Source organism: Mustela nivalis (genome assembly GCF_964662115.1).
Source record: "Mustela nivalis genome assembly, chromosome: 8".
Taxonomy (NCBI): domain Eukaryota; kingdom Metazoa; phylum Chordata; class Mammalia; order Carnivora; family Mustelidae; genus Mustela; species Mustela nivalis.
Genome location: NC_139027.1, coordinates 55,572,006 through 55,593,808, shown reverse-complemented (window position 1 = coordinate 55,593,808; position 21,803 = coordinate 55,572,006). Strand labels below are relative to the sequence as shown.

Sequence of the window (21,803 nt, the reverse complement as noted above, 5' to 3'; positions counted from 1 at the left end):
TACAGAAGATTGGAGATGACTTGCGTACACGGGTCTACAGCTTTATATGGCAAGGAGTGCCAACCGCTTGGATGCCAAAATTTGTGTTTTTCAAAATCAGGCTTAGAATATGTAAGAATTGCAAGCCTGGGTAACCTTTAACTTTGATGGATCCTAAATTTCACATGACAAAATTGAGGATTCGAAAAATTGTCCCGTGTTTGGGACATAATCATTGAGCGGCAGCATAATTTATACAATCTAATAGGGTCGTGTGTATCTTATATACAATCCTTTGACTCGTGTAGACATAGAACTTCTATATACCAAACCCAAATTCAGTATCTGTTCATAGGATAAGAGGTTCGTGTGGCAGGAGCGTTGTGCGGCAGGAGCTAGGTTTTTTTTTTTTTTTTTTTTTTTAAAGATTTTATTTATTTATTTGACAGAGAGAGATCACAAGTAGGCAGAGATCAGACAGAGAGAGAGAGGAAGGGAAGCAGGACCCCTGCCGAGCAGAGACTCCATCCCAGGACCCTGAGATCATGACCCAATCCGAAGGCAGCAGCTTAACCCACTGAGCCACCCATGTGCCCAGGAGCTAGGTTTTTTAACCTTAGGGAGGAGAACTGCTTTTTTTTTTTTTTTTTTTTTTTTTTTGACAGACGGAGATCACAAACAGACAGAGAGGCAGGCAGAGAGAGAGAGGGAAGCAGGCTCCCTCTAAGCAGAGAGCCTGATGTGGGGCTCGATCCCAGGACCCTGGGATCATGACCTGAGCCGAAGGCAGAGGCTTTAACCCACTGAGCCACCTAGGTGCCCCAGGAGAACTGCTTTTAACTCATGAGATTGTGCCTGGGATGCCTGGCATTATTTTGCGTAGGGGGATTGTAACCTATGATCTTAGCCTATTAGGAAGTTTACTTACTGTTACTTGAGAAGAATGGGTTGACATCACTGTTGCGAATGAAGTCTGGAAAGTAGCCTTGTGGATCTCTAATCGGGTCGTTTATCCCTTCTGTGGGCTGTTGAAAGAAACTTTATTATATGTTTCCATGTTGCATCTGAGTGGAGAGTATCTGTGTGTCGTGGCAGGACGGAGCCTCCTTCTCGCTTCACAGATATTTACTGAACTCCTGTTGCGTGCCTGACTGGGCTTTGAGAATGGTGAAGGAGAAAGTCATGGACTTTGGAGTTGTTAGGTGAGTGAGAGGAGGCGCACCCGCAGGAGGCAGTTCATCAGGGCAGGTGTATCGGAGAGCCATGCTTTGCCATTAGGGAAGAAGGGAAAGCCTGATGTGAGAACAGTAAGGCAGGCTGCTGGACAAATGGGTAGGTGAGGCTTGGCCTTTGGGCTGAGATGAGAAAGTGACCCTGGAGGGTCAAGGTTGGTGTGTCGGAAGAACAAAAAGGAGGACTGTGTGGCTGGACAGAGGGGTAGGACGGGGGTGAAGAGAAGGCCACCACGTCTGAGAGGTGGGCAGAGCTGGATGGTGGCAGGCCTTACAGGCCATAGGAAGCAGTCTGGAGGTTTTGGAGCAAGAACAAGAATGAAGATTCTAAGAGGTGTTTGGAACATCCCTCGTCATGGTGAGGCTTTGACACTGGAAGGGAAGCAGGAAATATCACAGAGTCTTGTGGCTGCTGACCATGTCTTTCCCTAGCCAGTTTCCTCACCTGTAAGACAGGAGGGACGATAGATTCCATTTATGTCCCTCAAAGGGATATAATGGGGATTAATCACCATCCTGTCTGTAATATACTTGGAGCTCTTTAGAGAAAGGCACTATATTCTATGAAAGCGAAGCCTTATTCTAATTGTGTATTTATTGATTAAGTGACAATCAAAGACAATGCTTATGGGAAAAATTGCTACATCTCTGCTCTCTGCAAACGAATCCCACGTGTACAGATATAGAACATATTTAAACTTACATATAAGAGCATTAAAGTGGTCATTAACGAGCCTTCTTAGCATCTAATCAGACATTATTAATGAGATTAAAAGCTATGTTAATTAACATTCAATAGACCAGAATTTACTTTCCAATGGCACAGATAGTTAAATTGAGAGTTGAGGGTGCCCTTTCTCATTCATAAGGGAATAGAGCGTTGACTGGCAGAACAATTCTTATCTTGGGAGAATTTATTGGGATGCAGTGTTTCAAGCTGGTTAGTGTGTCCACAGATAGATACCATGTCCCAGGATTTAGAAATGTGTATTCAGATTTAGATATAGTTCATTACCGGACAAAAAGTGCTTGTGCCAAAACTAATTTCAGTAGAATTCCAAACATTCTTTCAAGAGGGTATGAATTTCATTTTATTATCTAATCCTGTAATACTTTTTTATCCACTCTAACTCATGAAGAACATGGCCGGGCTTGTTCTTAGCATGCAAAATATGCTGGTCTTTGACCTTGTATTGGCCTGTGTTCAGAATTCCAGCATGTGTTGACATTCAGATATGGAAACCAACTTCGGTTGAATGTCATTTGTTTGCGTTACAGAAGAGCTACAATGATTACTGGTTAAAAAAAAAAATACACCCTCTTTAATTTTGATATTTGCATCTGGCACTATGGTGTTTTGGGGGGAAATATGTCATGCTAGCAAAGTGTTTAACTGCTGGGGACCTGAACTAAGGTGGTTGGTCCAAACGGTTCAGCTTTAGAAGTCCATGGTTCTATGAAAGTATTACATCAAGGTGATATGCTTTCATATCATCAAAAAGAGCTTGTCCTTATTTTAATCCTATAAAGTACAGTGAAGATCATACTAAACTTTCTGTGTTTGCAACAAATAAACCTTTAAAGGATAAACTCAGTATCAAGGTTCTGCAAGTATCCTAAGTAGCTATTTATACACTTCACTAATCTTTGTAATTGGCTTGTCTTTTACTGCCATTAATTAGATGATGTAGTATTCCATTAATAAGAGTGACACACCTCAGCATTTTTACCTTTAATTATAGACTTCACTAGACACTTAGGCTATTGACAAAATAACCTAAATATTGCCTGATCTACACACATTTTTTTTTTTTTTTTTACACAGAGCGTATGTGTTTATTATTGAATCTGTAGCCCCTAGCTTTGCACCTGACACGTGATATGCACTACACTATCTGCCCCAAATATATGTGCGCACATCTATCTCGTTTGTTCTCTTTCAGCACCCTTACCCTTCTGAAGAACAGAAAAAGCAGCTGGCACAAGACACGGGACTCACCATCCTACAAGTGAACAATTGGTAAGTAATTTGGCTTTGTGATTACTCACAATCTGCTTCCCGCTCTGGCCACCTGCAGCTACTGTTCTGAATTGAGAAGACACACCCAGTTGTTGCTGTTTCCCCTGATGGCTCGTGGATCCAAAGTGAAAATAAAAGGTTGACTGATAGGTGAGAGCACATGCTAGTATGGAAACCACCGCCCCCCAACATTGCATTGTTTTCCATTGCCTTTTAAATGGACAGATTTTAGGTGTGGTATTAATGTTTAGTTCATGTTCATTGTGGTTCCATAAATGGCTCCTCCCACCACCCCGAGGATAACTGATAGAGCAGTATCATCCTGTTTTCTATGGAACAAGAAGATCCACTGTCACATACGAATAACCAGTGATTTTGCTAGGGCTGAGCATTCAAGGATAGTCTCCCGTTTCCTCCTTCCTCCCATCAATGGAAAAAGAGAAATTATTTATGTTTCCACTTTGAAGCTATTCAAAACCTGCTGTATCTCTGGCCTGTGCTATACTGTTTCTAAATAAATGTGTGAATTCCTGATTTGGGGCAAGCTGAGATTCCGTACCGAGTACCGGCCAACAATATTCTGACAATGTGCAGCAGTATGGTAACGAGGCTTTGGGAAAGTATGATTTATTACCCTTTGTGAGTGTGCTGAAAGCCAGGTTCATGTAATCACCCAGAGCTAGTGTCATATTTGAAGGGTATCGAAATCCAATATCCTCTCAAACTAAGTGTATCTAATTAATTATCCTAATATTTTTAGATTAGTGTTTATGATGGGAAACCTTATCCTCTTTGAAGTAAAATCCAGAAAAGGCGCACAGCCTGGTTGGGGAAAGGGGAGAACTGGGAATGCCAGTTTGCAGACAGAAGTATTTCTTTCTGTTCAATAAGTGTCAAAGATTAATATTGCAGAATCTCTGATTACATGGCCTAATCCATTTTGGTGAATAAATTTGTTCTTGATGTCCATTGCACCTACATTAACAGACCCTTCTCTGTTAGAGAGCCTGGGAGCCTTTGGGAGAGATTCCAGATATATTAAAGCCCATTACAGAAAATGTAATTTCTGTCAATATAATCCCATGTATTCTTCAATTTAGTATTTTAGAGATAACAAGCTACTTACAATATATTTGCCTTTGGAGGATTAATTTACAAAGTGCACTATCTGCAAGACACAGACAGACTCACATAAGCATTGCTTGTAAGGGTTATCAATTTCTATGACCTTACCGCAGCCTTGGGAGATCAATTTTTGCAGCCCTTTAGTCAGGTAGATGGGGAGCCAACGGAAGCCGTACTCTACCGAAATGTGTTGCTAGGAGTGTGTCCCTGCCTAGGGTTTTTGTTTGCCTAGTCGTGCCTGCTATTGTATCTTAATTTCCAAGACTGTTGATACTATATATTTGAACTTGGGCTTCAGGTCCTCGTGGGCAACGCTTATAGAGTAGACCTTCAATTTTGCATGCATGTCTGAATTCAGATGCATTTTCAAGGTTAAACTGATGATGTAATTTTAATACAACAGAGGCTGCACAATGTTATGTCCCTGGGAAACGTTCCCCTTTTGAGGGCCAAGGAGTGGCAGGGCGAACTCTAATTAAGGAAGGCGAAAGCACGGCCACTCAGGTGATCTGTCACACGCGCCATCTCTCTTCCTCTGCAGTGTCGATAGCAAACGCTCTCTACAGACATTGTCACCAGAGAACGCATCCCGAGACAACTTGCCCGCCACAGGTGGGCGAACTTCAGGGTTATTTCCCCGTGGCTGCATGGACAGGCAGGCATGCCTGGGACATCGAACAGTAGGCAGTTGTCACTTTCCCAGATTCTATGCGGTGACCCCAAAGTGATTTCCTCAGTTATGCAAGTAGAGGAGGAAAGAGGGATCTTTAAAAAGTTCTAATACTTTTCAGAGTTCTATGCGGACTTCCTGTCCACCTCACACCGACACTCAGTGGTGCACAGATACCTAAACACGTCACTTCTGGTTCCGTGGGCTGTGAACACTGTTGTGTTCTCCACGGGCCCTGCGACTCTGCCTGTTTCTCCGGACTCCTGTGCGCAGTCCCAGGTGGCTTTGGCTCGCGCTTCATTGTTTGGTACTTGGCAACTCTTTCAGCTCTGACAACTCTGTGGTAGAGAATTTCCCTCAAGTAAATAAAAATTGTCAGAGAGATTGTTTCTCCTGAGCTTGGTGAATAATGACATCCCCGTGTTCGAGTTGAGACTCTAAGGGTTTCTTAATTTTCTTCCAAACCTCCAACTTTTAAGGAGCTGATAATAGATTTTTTTTGGCTTTGAGTAGGAAGTAGGTTGCAAAAATGGGGAAACCCAGATGGTATTGTATGAAAACCGAAGATGTCAGAGCAGCTTGAATTGTGGCCTCCTTGAAGACTAAAAGCAGCATAACCACTAAAGGCTTTTCATTTTACTTTACCATAATACAGCATTACATAAAGCTTTCTTGAGAGCTTGTAAACGTTTTTTCCTGTATTGAGCATCAAGCCCAAGTTCCTTCTTTCTGGAAATCCTAATTAAAAGCAAATCCTCATTAGTATTTTAACATTTCCCCTTCACTTCATTTAGCCACAACATTAAAAAATGGGTGTCTTCCCTCTTGGATTTCTTAAAACTTGTTAACACACATGTACATTTTGTACGAACTATGAGTCACTGTTGAAGAGATTTAACAAAATGCTGAAGGGCAGGTTGGGTGTAGATCAGTCGTAATTATTGGCAGCAACATCGTGTATCGAAATGCACAATATGAAAGTAAAAAATATAAACTCATCTAGTTGTGAGCTTGTCTTAGAAATGCTGGCTGATGCAGCTTTCAGTTAGGTTTTGACTGAAACCTAGATGAGCCAAGTTTGGTGTGTTGCAATGGCTCTTTTCATCCCGTCACTGAACTGATGTCCCCTCTCTCTAATTGCCATGAGTGATACAAACTCCCTGTCTTGGCTAGCCGAGGCCAAAGCAGATGGGATCTGGGGAGAGAGGAGACAATAGGGAGAATTTAAATGGAAAACAACAAGACAGATTTGATTAATTAAAAGAAAATTTGGAATAAAAGAAATAACTCTGGTAACTCTTATGTTTGATCCACGTGTCAGGATGAAAACAGGGAGGAGGCATCTTAAAATGGTTGCTATTAGTGCTTATAGGTACTGGGCCCAGGGATGGAATGTGAAATTTATTAGATGAGACATTGTAGGACAAATCTCCGCCAACAGATTTTTTTTGAGAATTGAAGCAATGAGGCAAATAATTTGGGTGAAAATATTTTTACGTTAATTGTAGAAGTATCTGAGGCAACTTCATGTTTTTCAAAAATCAACTTCCCTAACTCATTGCCTAAACATTTATTTCTCTCTAGCATGCCATGGTAGACCTAGACTTCAAAGCACAGTAATTTTTAAAATATAATATGTGCTAAACATTCACGTATTCTTCTTACTTTGCTTTCTCCTTCCCAATTATGATTTGATCCCTACAGGAGAACTAATAGCATTTGGGACTTTTGCCTTTTTGTTTTTCCATTGTTGTTGTGGCTGTGAAAATTACTTCTGTAACGTCAACCACGAAAACACATTACTACCATGTTGAATGTTTTAGTCATTTAAGCAGAAACTTCTTAAATTTTGAGATGGTTATTTAGATCTTTAATTATTTAGGTAGAACTTGAAAGAAAACACATACACACACTCATACACACACAGAGTCAATAGTTGGTTCTTTTTTTCTCCTGAATACACCAACTTAATTTTTTTTATTTGGAAATGCGGGTGTAGAATGGCCTTCCTCCTATGTTTTCACAGCAGTGCTGCAGAGCTGGGCCTTCCATTTGAGGCAGACTTGTGCCTGTGGTTGTGTGTTACTTGCTGGATGCCTCAGACGACATTCTGCCTCAGCGGAGTTCTAGCCTAGGGTGTATTGAATAAATTTTACAGTTTCTTTGTTTACTACTACTCATCCAAACACTTTTCCATCAAGTCCTAATGTTAAATGATTATTTCTTTATGCTCTGAGAAGGCAATATGGAACTTAGGTGCAAAGTATATAGTGTATGTGAAATGTGGTCTGTATGCGGAAAGAAAAATCACTCTCCCCATCAGTTGGGTGCATAAAATTCCAGGGAGCATCCTAACATCTGAGGTGACACTTTTTACAGAACTATCACAGCTCTACCATTCTCAGGTTTAGTACATAGACCAGATTTTCCTAGTTACCTCATTTACCACCTTCAAAACTGCAGAGCATTCAGGCATCTCTTCCCATTTATTACCAGTGGTGGTGGTGGGGGAGTATGTTATCCTTAGAGATTTATGCCACTGGCAGGTAAAAATGTAAACTTATTTTTTAAAAAATGGGATCTCCCTTATAATAAACAGATTCAACTGTTAAAGGTCAGGTTTCTTTCTGAGTTATGGCAATAATGTAGCAAATACTTTTATAAGTAATCAAAGATTCTATAAATATAGGTACCTGTGTAGATGTAAATGTTAAAACATTCACAAATTATCCTTTCAACTTCTGTGATCTAAAAATCAATAGGGGGTCACAAGGTTTCATAGAATTGCTCTGCTTTTTCTTCCAACATAATTTAATAATACATTTTACAGATGTTGTTTAAACATTAGGCACAGATTGTTTTGTCAATAAAGCTAAACAGAGGCATGACACAAAAGCAAGGAAAACAGATGTAAAAAACAGTGCAAGAAGCACTGGGTCATTTGTTTGCTATTCAACTGCAAAATGAAAGTGCAGGGTGTATAGTGATTTTCCTGGCCTAGAAATCACCTAGGGATGGAACAACTTCACACACAAAAGATAATTTTATTAAGCAGGTGGTTTGACTTTTTCCCTTGAGGATTTCAGTGTAACCTACATCTAAGGTAGACTTCCTAATTGATCAGTGGAGTAACAGGTGCAATGTTCTCAAAAGAAGGAAGAGAAGCAGGAGAAACAGAAGTAGGCTGACTCTCCAGCATCTTTCAGAGTGGGTTGTTGTTCTCCAAGCCGCGGTTAATTGCTATGCTTTTCACCTTGAGTGTCAATTCCAATAATATTACTTTTACGGGTGCTGACTGTGGGCTTAGATTATAGCAATCAGTAATACTCACTAGATAAAATACTGTCTAGTTGCTCATAAGAAAAATATTGAAATCAGTCAAAAAAAAATGTTTAGCTTGCATATTGCCTGAGACAGAACTGGCGTGGTGCCAGGCAGGCAGGGTATTATTAGGAAAGCTGAGCAAATAGCTCGCAGGGAAAAGAGCTGTGAATTTAGAAACCTTCAGGTATTGTCATGTCAGAGAGTTTTAGGAGTTCAACAGGGATGCTGCTTTTGTCTGCAGATTCTAAAAATTTCCAGCAAACAGTCCTCTTTGAAAATGACTCTGCAGTCTGTTAAGTATACTTTGTTGTAAGTTTGACACAATGAGTTTACTCAGAGCTCCCCTCCACCTTCATGTGTGAAATCACGCCCTGAATCCCACGAAAGGCGGAAAGGGGTCCCGGAGGACTCGGTGTCAGGCCACTGTGCAGGTCAGAAAACCCTGCCCCTTCCACCATGAGGCCCTAAGTCTCCCTGAGAAAAGAAATAGGAAGATATGGGACGAAGGAAGATGGATTCGAAAGTCCAAATACCATTCGGTATTACTGCTGTTTCTCCTCCAGCCCGCAAAGACAGTTTCTGAGTTTTCCAGGACAACACAGGAGTGTGATGCCCGAAGTTGGGGTTGGGGGTGGGGGGTCTGTCAATCTGGGCAAGTACTTCAGGATCCCGTGGGGCTAGGGTTCAAGTGAGGCCCAGGGCAGAGCGCGTGGGGAGGCCGATGTATCCAGCGGGAGCCCGGCGTTTCTGAATGTCTGTGATCCCTTTCAAGGCTGTGAAACCAGTGGTTCGTGGTTGACTTTGAACAAGTCCTGAATGCAGCAGGACTTGTTTCGAGTCCTCATCAAGCTAGATTTGTTGTTTTCGGTGTCTTGGCACAGTGGTCTGGTCAGAGAAGTGGAAGCAGCTCCCTGTGTGTCATGCATGCTGGCAGGACCGGATTCACACTCACCTGCAGACAGCGTGGGGAGAGGCTAACGGGTCAAGGGAGAATAGCTGGCACCCACAGGTGGCTAAGGAGCCCACTCTCCTGTGAGCCTCCTGACAACATACAGTTTACACAGGGCCAGTGAGGGAGGCAACATGCAAGAGAAAGAACACATTGAGCCCAAATGTTTTGGCTGTCTTCCCCACTCCTCACCAGTTAGACCTGTGTCCTTGGTAGAGTCATTCTGTCTCCAGGGGCAGCAGCTCCCGCTGCTGAAATGAACAGGGAGGACCCACTAGTGGGACTTCACACCTCTTCCAGCTCTCCTGTTCTAGACGGTGTGATCACTGCGAACCAAAGAGAAGCAAGGCGATTGCTCTGAACCTGCCTCTGATCCCAGCTTTACACGGAGTGGGAAAAAACCCAGGTCCTCTGATAGAGAGACAAACGGGGAAATTAATTTAAAAAGTTGCTACTTTCCTTCATCTTAAACAAGCAAATCAAGCACTGTAAAGTAAAAACTGGATGAAATTAAACATTATCATACGACATGAAAAACATGTGTGCTGTCATTTTAGGATTCATAATAAAGATAAATCAGTTGTTTTTAGCAGTGTGCTATGAGTCTGTGAAGGGCATGACAGATAATAGGCTTGAAATTTCTGAAGTTATTGTACAGCAAAATTTGTTTTTTCCTCAGGCGTTCAATCTTTTTCTCTGGTAATTTTGTACATGACAAACTTTTTAGTGGGTGCATTAATAATCTATAAGTAATGGGTTGTCAGGTGTCAGTTAGATAAGATTAAAAGACTGTTTAAGCATTATCCATTTGCTTCTTTGCATGAGTTTTATAGGTCAGGAGAAATAACTTTTTGAGTTGTGGTTGTATGTGCCTGGTGCACCCCCACCCCCCATCCGGCCCCCCATTTGGCTCTGTTCCAAGTATGCACGGAAGAACTGTATTACATGACATAAATCCTACATGTAGGAACAGATCGGAAACTCACACTATGTGAATCAAGGGGACAAATGTCTCAGCTGTCTTCTGTAAACTTGTTTCAGTGTTTCAAACGTTACTCTTTATCTTCTCAAAGGCAACTCTGTAAGGGGAAAGGGCCTCAGCTGAGAGGGACCCTGAAGCCTTAGATATTCCGAGTTTCCTAGCAAGTCAGGTTTAGGTCTATTCTTGTCAAATCTGTCTTAAGTGTGTTTACATACAGTTTGCCTTTCTGGTATTTTCTGCTTGCACAGACCTGATCTCCACCTATTTTGTGTCAACAGTTACTGAGGCTGGTGCTGGGTGATTAACCAGTGAGCGCCGAAGCCCCACCGAGCTGTGCCCACAGAGACCCCTCTCCTCTCCTACCTCATCATCTTGCTTCAGGCTAAAACAAACCCACCTAAAACAAACAGCGTTTCTGAGTGGTTAAAAAATCCGCCTGAAATATTTTTAAAAATGGGGCAAATGTCGGCTCTGGGTTGAATAAACGATTTTCTCAAAAATGGAGTGAAGCCAGGGTTGGGGGGTGCAGGGGAGGAAACGTTTCTGAGGGTAAACGTTCTCTTGGATTTGGCCCACATGGCTCCAGTGTGTGAACACACTCAGAGTTTTGCGTGGATGCCTACGTTTTTGTGTTGCTTCTTTCTTAATTTTTAAGGGGGAAAGGGAATATTAAAAAACCAACCAGCCATACAAACAGTGACCTCCAACAGCACGGATGCTTGTATCTTTGGCAAAAGAGGGCTCTCCCTTTCATGGCCCTGTGTAGTCATTGATATTTTTCTTTTTATTTCCATTCTTATGAAGCTTTTAAGCCCGACCCATTAGCATGGGAAATAATGAATGCTATCTGGCTCTTGACACCTGAACAATAACAAATAAACAAAAAAACCTTAATCTGTTGCCATTCTTGAGAGCTCTTCTTTTCCTCTTTACCCTCTTAACCAATGTGACTAAAGGACCTAATGCCTCACAAGATTAGATCTGATCATTGAAGAAGGGAAAAAAAAAACATTTGCTTTCCCGAACGCAACTTTTTCAGGCCGATGGGGATTATCAGTCTTGGGTTCTAAATGTGATTTAGCACAAAAATGAATTTCCTGTCATTGGGGAGATCTGGCTTACTATTGATAACATCACTCTATTTTAAGAATCGTATAATGCACAATGATTAAAAATATGTATATTTGTGTTTTCTGGTACTTTCTACCCTGGAATGCTGATTTGAATGTAAATCAGTCATTTTGAGTGTTGTTGTCCACTTGCAGGGTTTGTTGGCCTATATCCCTTGAACATCTGCTGTGGTTGACTTTATTTGATCCCTAGATTGGGTCAGAGTTCATATGTGCTTGGAAAGGGCAGAGAGTAGGGGATGTTGAAAAAGCTAATGGAAAGAATCCTACATGTCCAAAGATGTCAGATCTCAGCTCCCACGGCTGGTCACCTGGCAGTCCAGTCCCATTTGCAGATAGGAAAGTACAATAGGTTATGGCAGAGATTCCCATCCTTGGGGCCCAGTGGGGGCGGAGAGGGACTGGGGGCCAGAAAAGGCATATCAGAATCATTTTGAGTGAATGTAGTATAAAAAAGCCTATTGCGAATTAACTTTTGATTTTAGTCATGCTCTCTCTTTTAAGATTCCAAATCACACAGGGCTATGAGATTTTCAAGATCACCACAAAGGAGCACGGATTAAAATTTTAGGAACATCACGCTGTAGAATGTCAGAGCCCAAGTCCTGGATGGGATTTAAACGCACCATTTGACAGATGGGGCTCAGGGCTTTATAATGTTGTGCTGCTAATGAGAGGCAAGAATGGGGCTGGCTCCTTGTTCAGCACCTCTTCTGTGCTTCCCTTATGCATTTATTATTAACAGATTTATTGAGATATAATTCACATACCATGAAATTTGCCCATTTAAAGTGTACAGTTCAGTGGTTTTTAGTATATTCACAGATACTGTGCGACCATCACCATAGTCACTTTTAGAACATTTTTATCATCTGAGAAAGAAACCCTGTAGGGGCACCTGGGTGGCTCAGATGGTTAAGCATCTGACTTTTGATTTTGGTTCAGATCATGATCTCGGGGTGGTGAGATCAAGCCCCTATATCAGGCTCCTTGCTCGGCAGGGAGTCTGCCCAAGATTCTCTCCCCCTCCCATTCTCTTCCACTGCCCCTCCCCCCACTTTCTCTCTCTCTCAAAAAATCTTTAATATATATATGTTATATATGTATGTATATAAAGAAACATTTGGCCTTTTAGCTATTACTCCTCCCGTAGTTCCATCCCCCACTCTCTGTCTCTATAGCTCTGCCGATTCAGACATTTCCCATAAAGGTAATCACTGTAAACATGTGGCCTTTTGGGACTGGCTTAAGCTTTCACTTACCATATTGTATTCAAGGTTCATGAATGTAGCAGATAGCAATACTACATTCTTCTTTATGGCTGAAGAATGTTCCTTTGGGGGCGCCTGGGTGGCTCAGTGGGTTAAGCCGCTGCCTTCGGCTCAGGTCATGATCTCAGGGTCCTGGGATCGAGTCCCACATTGGGCTCTCTGCTCAGCAGGGAGCCTGCTTCCCTCTCTCTCTCTCTGCCTGCCTCTCCGACTACTTGTGATTTCTCTCTGTCAAATAAATAAATAAAATCTTTAAAAAAAAAAAAAAAAAGAATGTTCCTTTGGACAGACCACATTTTGTTTATCCATTCATCAGTTGCTGGGCATTTGGGCTGTGCCCACCTTTTGTGGCCATAAGCGTTTGTGTGTGTGTGTGCTTGTACCATTAGGTATTTTTTAAGAATCAAAATGACAATATCTCAACAGATTCTTGTTTTTGGTTTTAAATTTGCAAGGCTCTTTTCATAGACATTAACTCATGTGGTCATCCCAGTTCCAGCACCTCAACACTACTATGATCTCAGAGAAGCGAGCGGCAGTTTTCCCACTCAATTCTCACACCCTTTTCCCTAGATGCCACTCTGACTCTCCCTATTCTTGGCCAGTGTTTTGACTGTAATTGTGATGAGTGATATTGTTCAAAGAAAAGGATAGCCACTCAAGTGAAACACCCAGTCTCCAGATTTCCTCAGTGTGACTTAGGCGACCGTAAGCATTTCCCCAAGATTTGACAAGTTCCAAGAGGAGGTCATTTTATTAGTTTACTGCCTTCATATGAAAAATCTTGTCATATACCTCAACTGAGAGATTTTTGCCTTTAAGTATAATTGGTATAATTGGTTCCATTTGCATTTAAGGTCTGTGGATTATATTTTGATATCCATTACATAGAACTCTGGTTTCAAACTTTATGAATTGAAACAGAAGTTACAGTGAACCTTCTAAGGGATAGAGACAGGCCTCTATTCGAGTCAAGCTTTATTGTGCCATTCTGCAGTCTAACCTGTGACCAGGTGAAAGAAATCAAGCTAAATCTTCAAATCTCCTTCCTTGGCACTCCCTTGGAGTGGAGACTCCAGGCCTGGGACATTTTTGGCTAGTGATGGCTTGGGGAGCTGAAGTTACTAAAGAAGTGATCCTCCAGAAAGGAAGGAGCTCAGAGACACTCCATAAGGGGTACTGGGATTCTGTGACCCCTTACGCATGCCAGGGCTGGTCACTATTTTCACACAAGAGGGTTGCAATTCCAATCACGTGGGGGAAGTTTTACATGGAAAAAAAAAAGTGCATATTTGATCCTTAGAGTGTCCATATACCCCAACTGCCTGACATATTCATGGTTTATGCCTGTTGTCCAGCATAATTATTAATAGTATCCATTTACTCTTGAAAGTGTCCAATCTTAAACGATACATTGTGTGGTCATCCTGTTTATAATGGAAATTGGCAGAACATTAAGAACTGTTTTAAGTAAACATATTTATTCTGTAATGTTCAAGAGATGCCTAGTTAAATGCAATTTTATTTACTTTTTGTGAATATGGAAAAGTTAGAATTTACCCCAAAAATTGTTCAGCTTAAACCAAAGAGACACCCATCTATTCATTGAAGATATTATTGATTTTATTATACCTACTTAGCTTTTTCAATAATGTAAGAGGTTTTGTTAGCCTAGATTTCCCTAATGCTTGTTCATTGTGCCAATAATCATTTTAATTCCATATCCCTTAAGCATTTGTCTTATATTTGTGTAGTTATAGGAACTCAAATTTGGCATATTGTCACATTTAAGTAAATATTACATAAATACCATTTTATTACATATGCTTTATATCAATGGATACTTAAGATATTTTTAACTGTTGGGCATTTCTAATGCTAGTTCTGGCAAGATAGTCCCATAATTTATTCCACTGGGTTTGGAGCCTAGTGCTTTAGTGATCTAGAAAGTCATGGTTAGTAGCAGAAGAAATAGAGATCAGCCACTAAAGGAGTACCCCCTCCCCACTTTAAATTCAGGTCAGACTAAAGGATATAGCAAACTTATATTTTTCTATTTTTAAAAAAATATTGTATTTATTTATTTGACAGAGAGCGACACACTGAGAGAGGGAACACAAGCAGGGTGAGCAGGAGAGGGAGAAGCAAGCTTCCCGCTGAGCAGGGAGCCTGATGTGGGACTCGATCCTATGACCCTGAGATCATGACCCAAGCCAAAGGCAGATGCTTAGTGACTGAGCCACCCAGGGGTCCCAACTTATATTTTTTTTAGAATAAAAAATCATTTTATAATTTGCTTTCAATGAAAACTTCCCATTAATATATAATGAAGTGATGAAATATTTGAAAGTAATTTCAACACTTAATACATGGGTTTGTTATTACTTTGCATTATAATTTTCAGATAATTAGTGATTTTTTTCACTAGTTGCTTTGAAGAAAATTTTATATGTGATTAACTTCCTCAGTGGTCTGAGACAACTTCAGCTCTTTCTAGAGTAGTTTGACAAATACTCGCGTCACTGCTAGAGAAAGGGAATCTCCTCAGACTGCTGATTGATGGGCTTATTGTGATTGGAGGAAATTTCAGTAATCTGTTCCTAGAATGGATGGGGAGCAGAACATGTGCTCCCTTCTCCCGTCCTGTCCACTCCCCTCTCCTACCCTCAGACACACAGATGATGGATTGCAGTCCTGGAACTGTTGGATCCGGAGGAGGTTGGGAAACTGGAAAAAGTTGCCAGAAACATGATTTCATAAGGTTTGACTTGAGATTGAGTCAACTTTCTTGAGTGTCTTAAAATCGTGTTTTAAGAAATTATATTTCACAAAGAAAGGGAGTGTGTAAGGCTTGGACCCTGAAGACTGCCAGTTACGGATCATTAAATTCAATAAGTAAATGTAAATCTGAAATGAAGAAATCCAACAAAAGATTTTGAAGTAGATTTTTGTTTGAAAGAACAAAGAGTTATTTGAGAGATAGCTAGAACTCATTCCCTTTAGGGTTTGTTTATAAAACAGGCCTTCGAGTTATTAGGAAATGCTGACTTTAAAAATATAAAGCAACACAGTATATGTAGTTTTATTTAAATGATTGTGATAAAGTTGAAAGAAATACTAGGAAGGAAATTCATGGAATAGAATAAGAAGAAAAAGAATAAAATTCAGGAGTTCGGCAACTAGCTTCCAGTGTGAAATTTTATTTTTAAAAAATTTTCACTATTCTTAATTTTATAAAAATATTTGTAGAGAATACCTAAATGAAGTATGTATAGATTAAATATTATACTTATTTGCTATTTATTTTTAATTGATAAGGAATAGTGCATGTAGAAATCACTGGTATTCTTAAGAATGCATGGTATAAATTTTTACTAAGTATGTACATAGGTATTCCTAATACCTAACTATTAATGAAAGATGACTATAATTAATACTTTATTTAACGGATAGTATAAATATAGAAGGCGTCTTTACTAACATATCTTGCTATTTAATGAAATCTTCTGTTTAATAGTAAGTTGATAATTTTAGCTCCTTGGGCATAGGAGGGTATCGTAAAATGATATTTCTCCATACTTAAATGGGTAGCTACCTTCGTGCTGACTATTCACTAAGCCTTGTTGGCAAAAGACACTGTGGGGATGACGGAGAGTCCTGTCGTTTAGAAACAATGGCGTTTTGGCTTTACTTGGCTCACTGAGTTGGCTGTGACATGCTAAAGTCACACGGTGGGCTGCCCTCAGTCATCAGTAAACTAGTAGGTGGTAAACACTGAGGAAGAGAAGGTGAAAATGCTCTTTCTGAAGGGGAGCATGTTATTTTTCCTTAGCATTGTTAGCATGACAGAGAACTTACAAGGAAGACAAAGGGCATAAGAGTAAAGGAAAAGGGCAAGGCTATGTGGAAAATGTTGTCTGTGGTACCGGGAAAATGTACCCTGTGTTTGGTTCTAGTGGATGCCCACTGTGATCTCGCCATCCTTCCTGGTTCTCACAAAGAGGAAACTAAACTTAGCCATCCAGTTTTGTGGGAAGGAACCAGGGCATGGAGTGGAGGATAAGCTAAAGGGCAAAAGGTTAACTTCAGAAAGCTGTTCTACCAGATCTTAGTCAGAAAACTATTCAGGTGTCTAAAGATGGTGAATGAAAAAAGACAGGTAGAATTAGCAGAATGGCAAACAAAACAAAACCAAAACACAAAACTTTAAAGTATGATGATAAATAAGCAGGTTGGGGGCAAGGAGAAGAAAGAATGAAGAAAAACTTCCTGTATTTCTTTTTCGCATAACTCAGGATTCATTTCCCATTCTACTTGTCTGGTTCCTATTTTAAAAATGCAAAGAATTAAAATTCAATTTTGAGCTGATCCCATGTCTCAGAGTTTTTAAGATTTTGCAACCCTTTCAACCTCCCATTCCCTCTTAGTATGGCTCTAGTCCTAAACAAATAACTGGGTAAAAACTGTTTATGTTGACATGGAATGAAGCTATAAGGCCAATCCATTTTGTTTGCCATCCTTGGTAAAACACCTTGTTTTGAGAAAGGGGATAGTTTGGTCACAGGAAGAAATTCTGATCCATGATGCAGTGAAAAAAGGAAAGATAAGAATTCTTTCCCTAATTCAGTCTTTTACCACCTACAGGGTGTCCAGTTCTAAAAAAGTACTTCACAAAAGAACATTGTTTTCAAAGCAAAATAGGATCTATAAAAAAATATATTTGTTGATGTTTGGGATATAATATGGAAAGGCAATAGGATGTTTCCCAACCTTACACCCAACTAAAATACATTGTATATCTGACATCTAAGTTTCAAGGCCTGTAATGTTTGGACATCAATTGTTTAAAAAAAAAAAACCCTCCTCTTACAACTTTAAACTAACAGACTTTTTAAAGAGGGCTTATTAATATGGAAAAGACTAAAGGTTGTGTATATTTCATGGATCTATTTTGTCTTAAACTGTTTTGTTGTTGTTGGAGAATAGATTTTTTTTTTATTGGACATTCGGATTGGAATTTTATCATTCTCGTTTTCTTTTCTCTTCAAAAACATTGTTTCTTCTTATGTTAAAGTTCTAATATATATTTATGTATTCACACATAAATATAGATATATATTTGAACACACACACCACATATGAGCTTAAAATAACGTTTTACTGATGCTTTTCGAAATGAGTGTTTTAAGAAGGGAATATGTTCATGTAAGTTTACATAAAAAAAAACCTAAAGGTCTTTTTTTTTTTTTTTATTCAGCATTTAGAAAGTTCTTGATAATCTAGAATCTTCCACAATGGAAAGTAAAGGATTCTGTCACAAAAGCAGGGAGGATGAGATGCAAGGTCAAAGGGCATTTTAGAAACAAACAGCTGGACCAGTTTATTTAAACAGATACAGGGATGGGGGAACTGACCTCTGTTTGACTTATAGTGGGAGGAGCAAGAATGTCATTTTATTACTTTGCCCAGAAGGAAAATGTTTTTGTATCTGAATTCACCCCGAAGCCATCTAAACACATGGCTTTGCTGTATGTAGCATAATTCCAAAGAGAGTATATAGAAGCCAGTCTAGGATAAAATACACTAAATAGAACCAAATGTTGAGATGGTTTTAAAATTGAAGAGTTGATATTGTTTCAAAATATAAAATCTTTTGCCATTTACTTAGTTACTTTCAGATAAAGATGTCTGCCACGACCCTAGATAATATTATCAGTGTTTTATTTAAGTATAGGAAGCATAATCCAATAAGATTCTGAGAGTTTACTCTGTGCTATATGTATCGATAATATTCATTATATGCAGCAATTGTTTTAAATTCGCTTTCAAAAGTGAGAAGTTCTCAGCATATTACTAATGTGGTCAGTTTGGACAAAGTGATGAGGGGTTCTGAGATTTTCAGCTTTTTAAATTTTTATTTTATTAAATGCATGGATTCTCACCTTTATATCTACATATCCTATAGGTAGCCTATGTCTGTGTTGTCAATAGCAAGAAATGGCAATTGCCACCAAAAGGGAAGAAAGTAGCACCTGGTACCTGAGGCCCCTTAGCTAAAAGGCTGTGATGAGGTATGCACTCTCTACATGGGGACCAGAGCAAGTGTGGACTAATTGCTTTTAATGATGTCCTCTGAAGACCTTTAGAGGCACACAGACAAACCTCTCAATATACTGAGCAGTGGGTATGGCCCAAGTGGTGAGTAGACTCAAAACCCAAGAAGAACTTTCATTCTAGAAGGAACATGTTAAGAATCATGGATGTTTGCTGTGCCTGGGTGGCTCAGTTGCTTAAGAATCCGACTCCTGACTTTGGCTCAGGTCATGATCTCAGGGTGGTGAGATGGAGCCCTCATTGGGCTTTGTGCTGGGCGTGGAACCCGCTTAAGATTCTCTCTCCTTCTCCCTCTGCCCCTCTGCTCTGTGCTCTCTCTCTCTCTCAAAACAAACAAGCAAGAAAAGGAATCATGGATGTTAAACCTGGGGAGAAGCCTATGGCACATGATGCATGATGGCTATAGTTTAAATATTTGAAGGCCATCCTGAAGAAGTAAGATTAGAATTGTTTAAGTTCCCCCAAGGAGTTGTCCTGGTGAAAGGATTTCAGATCGAGTAATGCAGAACCTTCTCACAGTCACCTTCCATAGCTGGAGTGCACTTTCAGGTGAGGTAGCAAGTGCTTTATTAGAAACAAACCAGCAGAGGCTACCTATCTGTTTGGTGGGGATATCAGAGAGATGATTCATGTCAGTGACCAACCCAGGTGACAGTGAAAGCCCTTTTCAAACCTGAGGTTTAGTTTTTCTATGATTCCTCGGGTTTAATAGTCATAGATTCAAGCCTGAGTTGGTTATTAGAAGCTGGTCTTTGGAAATCTGAAAGTATGAGTGTGAAGGAAGCAAGCTTTGGAATACAGATAAGTCACTGAATCTTCTGATGCACAGCCTTATCTTTGTCCATATGCACGAACAGTACAGTCATCAAAATTCCCAGTCTACAAAGTGTTCAGTCATGCTTATTTCCAGACTCAACAGTTAGGGTTGTTGCCAGTGGTGACTGGCTCAAAACCAGCTCATTCTTGGATATCTATTTCGTTCAGAATATTCTAGATGAGTGACACAGTAGTGGCCACGCTCTTGTCAGGATGTTGGGGGAAGTGGTGTTCACTACCATTTGCCAGCCGTGTGTCATTCAGCAAGTTATTAACATCTCTTGAGTTACATGTGACCTCAAAGAAGTCACTTAATTTCTCTGAGCCTCAGCTTCTTGTCTGTTAAAAAGTGTCCTTCCCATTTTTAGATGAATAGTATAAATCATACCCACAAAATAATGTGTTTTTAAAGGGACTTTTAAAAAATGTTACCAGATTTCCTTTCCTCTAAAAGCCTGCAGATGATAAACAGTACCATAGATAAAGAGCTGGTTTTTTGCTCTTTTACCTATGTTAGTTACTATGAAAATTACTTTTGGTATATGTGGAATATTAATATTAAATAATTTTCTAATTGGTCATGCAGTGAAGGCAGCTAATGAAAAAGCAGATTTTTTTTTTCATTTTAATTGGTTATTTCGCATGGTGTTTGTGCTACACCTGTGCTTATAATGAGAATGGAGAATTAATCTAACCTTCTGCTCACATGATTCCAATTTTCATGGTTTATACAAGATAATGATAACCTGATTTGCAACACAATTTGTTGTAGATCTATGTTTTAAATATTTTTATTAGCCAGTCGGGGACTTCATATACAAGAACTGTTAGAATATATATTGCCAATAAGAGTTAACACTAATGGTGCCCTTTTAGATTCCAGTTTCATTATTGACTTTAATTACTTTTTGGATAATAAAAGAACTTAAGGATATAGGATATTGAGAATCTTAAAATGTCGTGAAGCATGTATTTTTTTTTCAAGATTTTTATTTATTTATTTGACAGAGAGAGAGAGAGAGATCACAAGTAGGCAGAGCAGCAGGCACAGAGGCGGGGGAAGCAGGCTCCCCACTAAGCAGAGAGCCCAGTGCAGGGCTTGATCCCAGGTCCCTGAGATCATGACCTGGGCTGAAGGCAGAGGTTTAACCCACTGAGCCACCCAGGCATCCCTGAAGCATGTATTTTATTTTATTTTTTTTTAAACCTGTCCCTCTCTGTTTAGTGATTTTTTTAAAAAACTATTTTCCTTCCTGAATGGACAGACTTACAAACTAGAATGCATACTGGACTGTGGGCCCTTTAATCATTATTAAACTTTTCATTGTGTTTTTTTTTTTTTTATGTGCTGCTCATGTTCTATCTATTCAAATCTGAGTTGATAACTAAAAGCACTTTACTTTTTCAGAATCTAATATGTCCCACTCATTTTCTGTATTTGACATGTAATTCTTAGCATTACACAATACAAATGGATCTTAAGAGTTAGAAATTTCACAAGCCCGATTTTGTAGGGCTTGTACTAACCACTTAAAAAAAAGTTCAGTGGCTAGCCACTTTTTGAGAGGCTGCAAAAATTAAAACATAAGCCTATTAAGACACTTAAATGACTTAATTAGATGTTTATTATAAATTTTCAGGACTAGCTGGAGAAAGCAATATTATAAGTTCAATTACTGTATAGCTGTGACCTTGCCTTGACCTTAGACTTTGCATAAAGAGCCAAAGGGGAAAAAAAAAGCCACCCCAAGAAATCTCTACAAGGAATGTGTTTCTCTGAAGTCCCCAGCAGTGTGAGTTAGTGGTGATAAACTCCAGACATTCTCTCATTTGATGGTGTGCCGCCATCCCAGTTCATTATCTTAATAGTGGGCATTAAAATAGAATTAGGTTTGCAAGAGGTAGGGAAGGTTTTGATAAAAACTGTAAAAAAGAAGTCAGAGAACATAAGATTGAAATGTCACTAATTAGGAGAGGTAACAGATGCCCTTATGAACATCTTGCTCTCTACGCCAAATTTCCCCCCCTTGCAATTGAAAAGAGTGGTGGCTCGTATTGTTTCCTGAAAACTCTGCTAATTCCCCCATGAAAAGATGAAATGGAAGTGTCCAACTGTGGTAAAACAGGCAAACATGAATCAACTCAGAAACCCCAAGCCCGTGTGCTCAAAGGTCACTGGGGGTTGCAGGTT

General features: G+C 39.8%; 1 protein-coding gene across 3 annotated transcripts in view; it reads left to right on the top strand.

Annotated features, from left to right (window-relative positions):
• Positions 1-21,803, top strand: part of MEIS1 (Meis homeobox 1) — a 677,893-nt gene that overhangs the window by 650,560 nt on the left and 5,530 nt on the right. For all 3 annotated transcript variants that reach the window (XM_082746690.1, XM_082746688.1, XM_082746689.1), the window contains one exon: positions 3,155-3,231. In XM_082746690.1, coding sequence (XP_082602816.1) covers positions 3,155-3,231 — 77 coding nt within the window. The remainder of the gene's footprint in view (positions 1-3,154; positions 3,232-21,803) is intronic.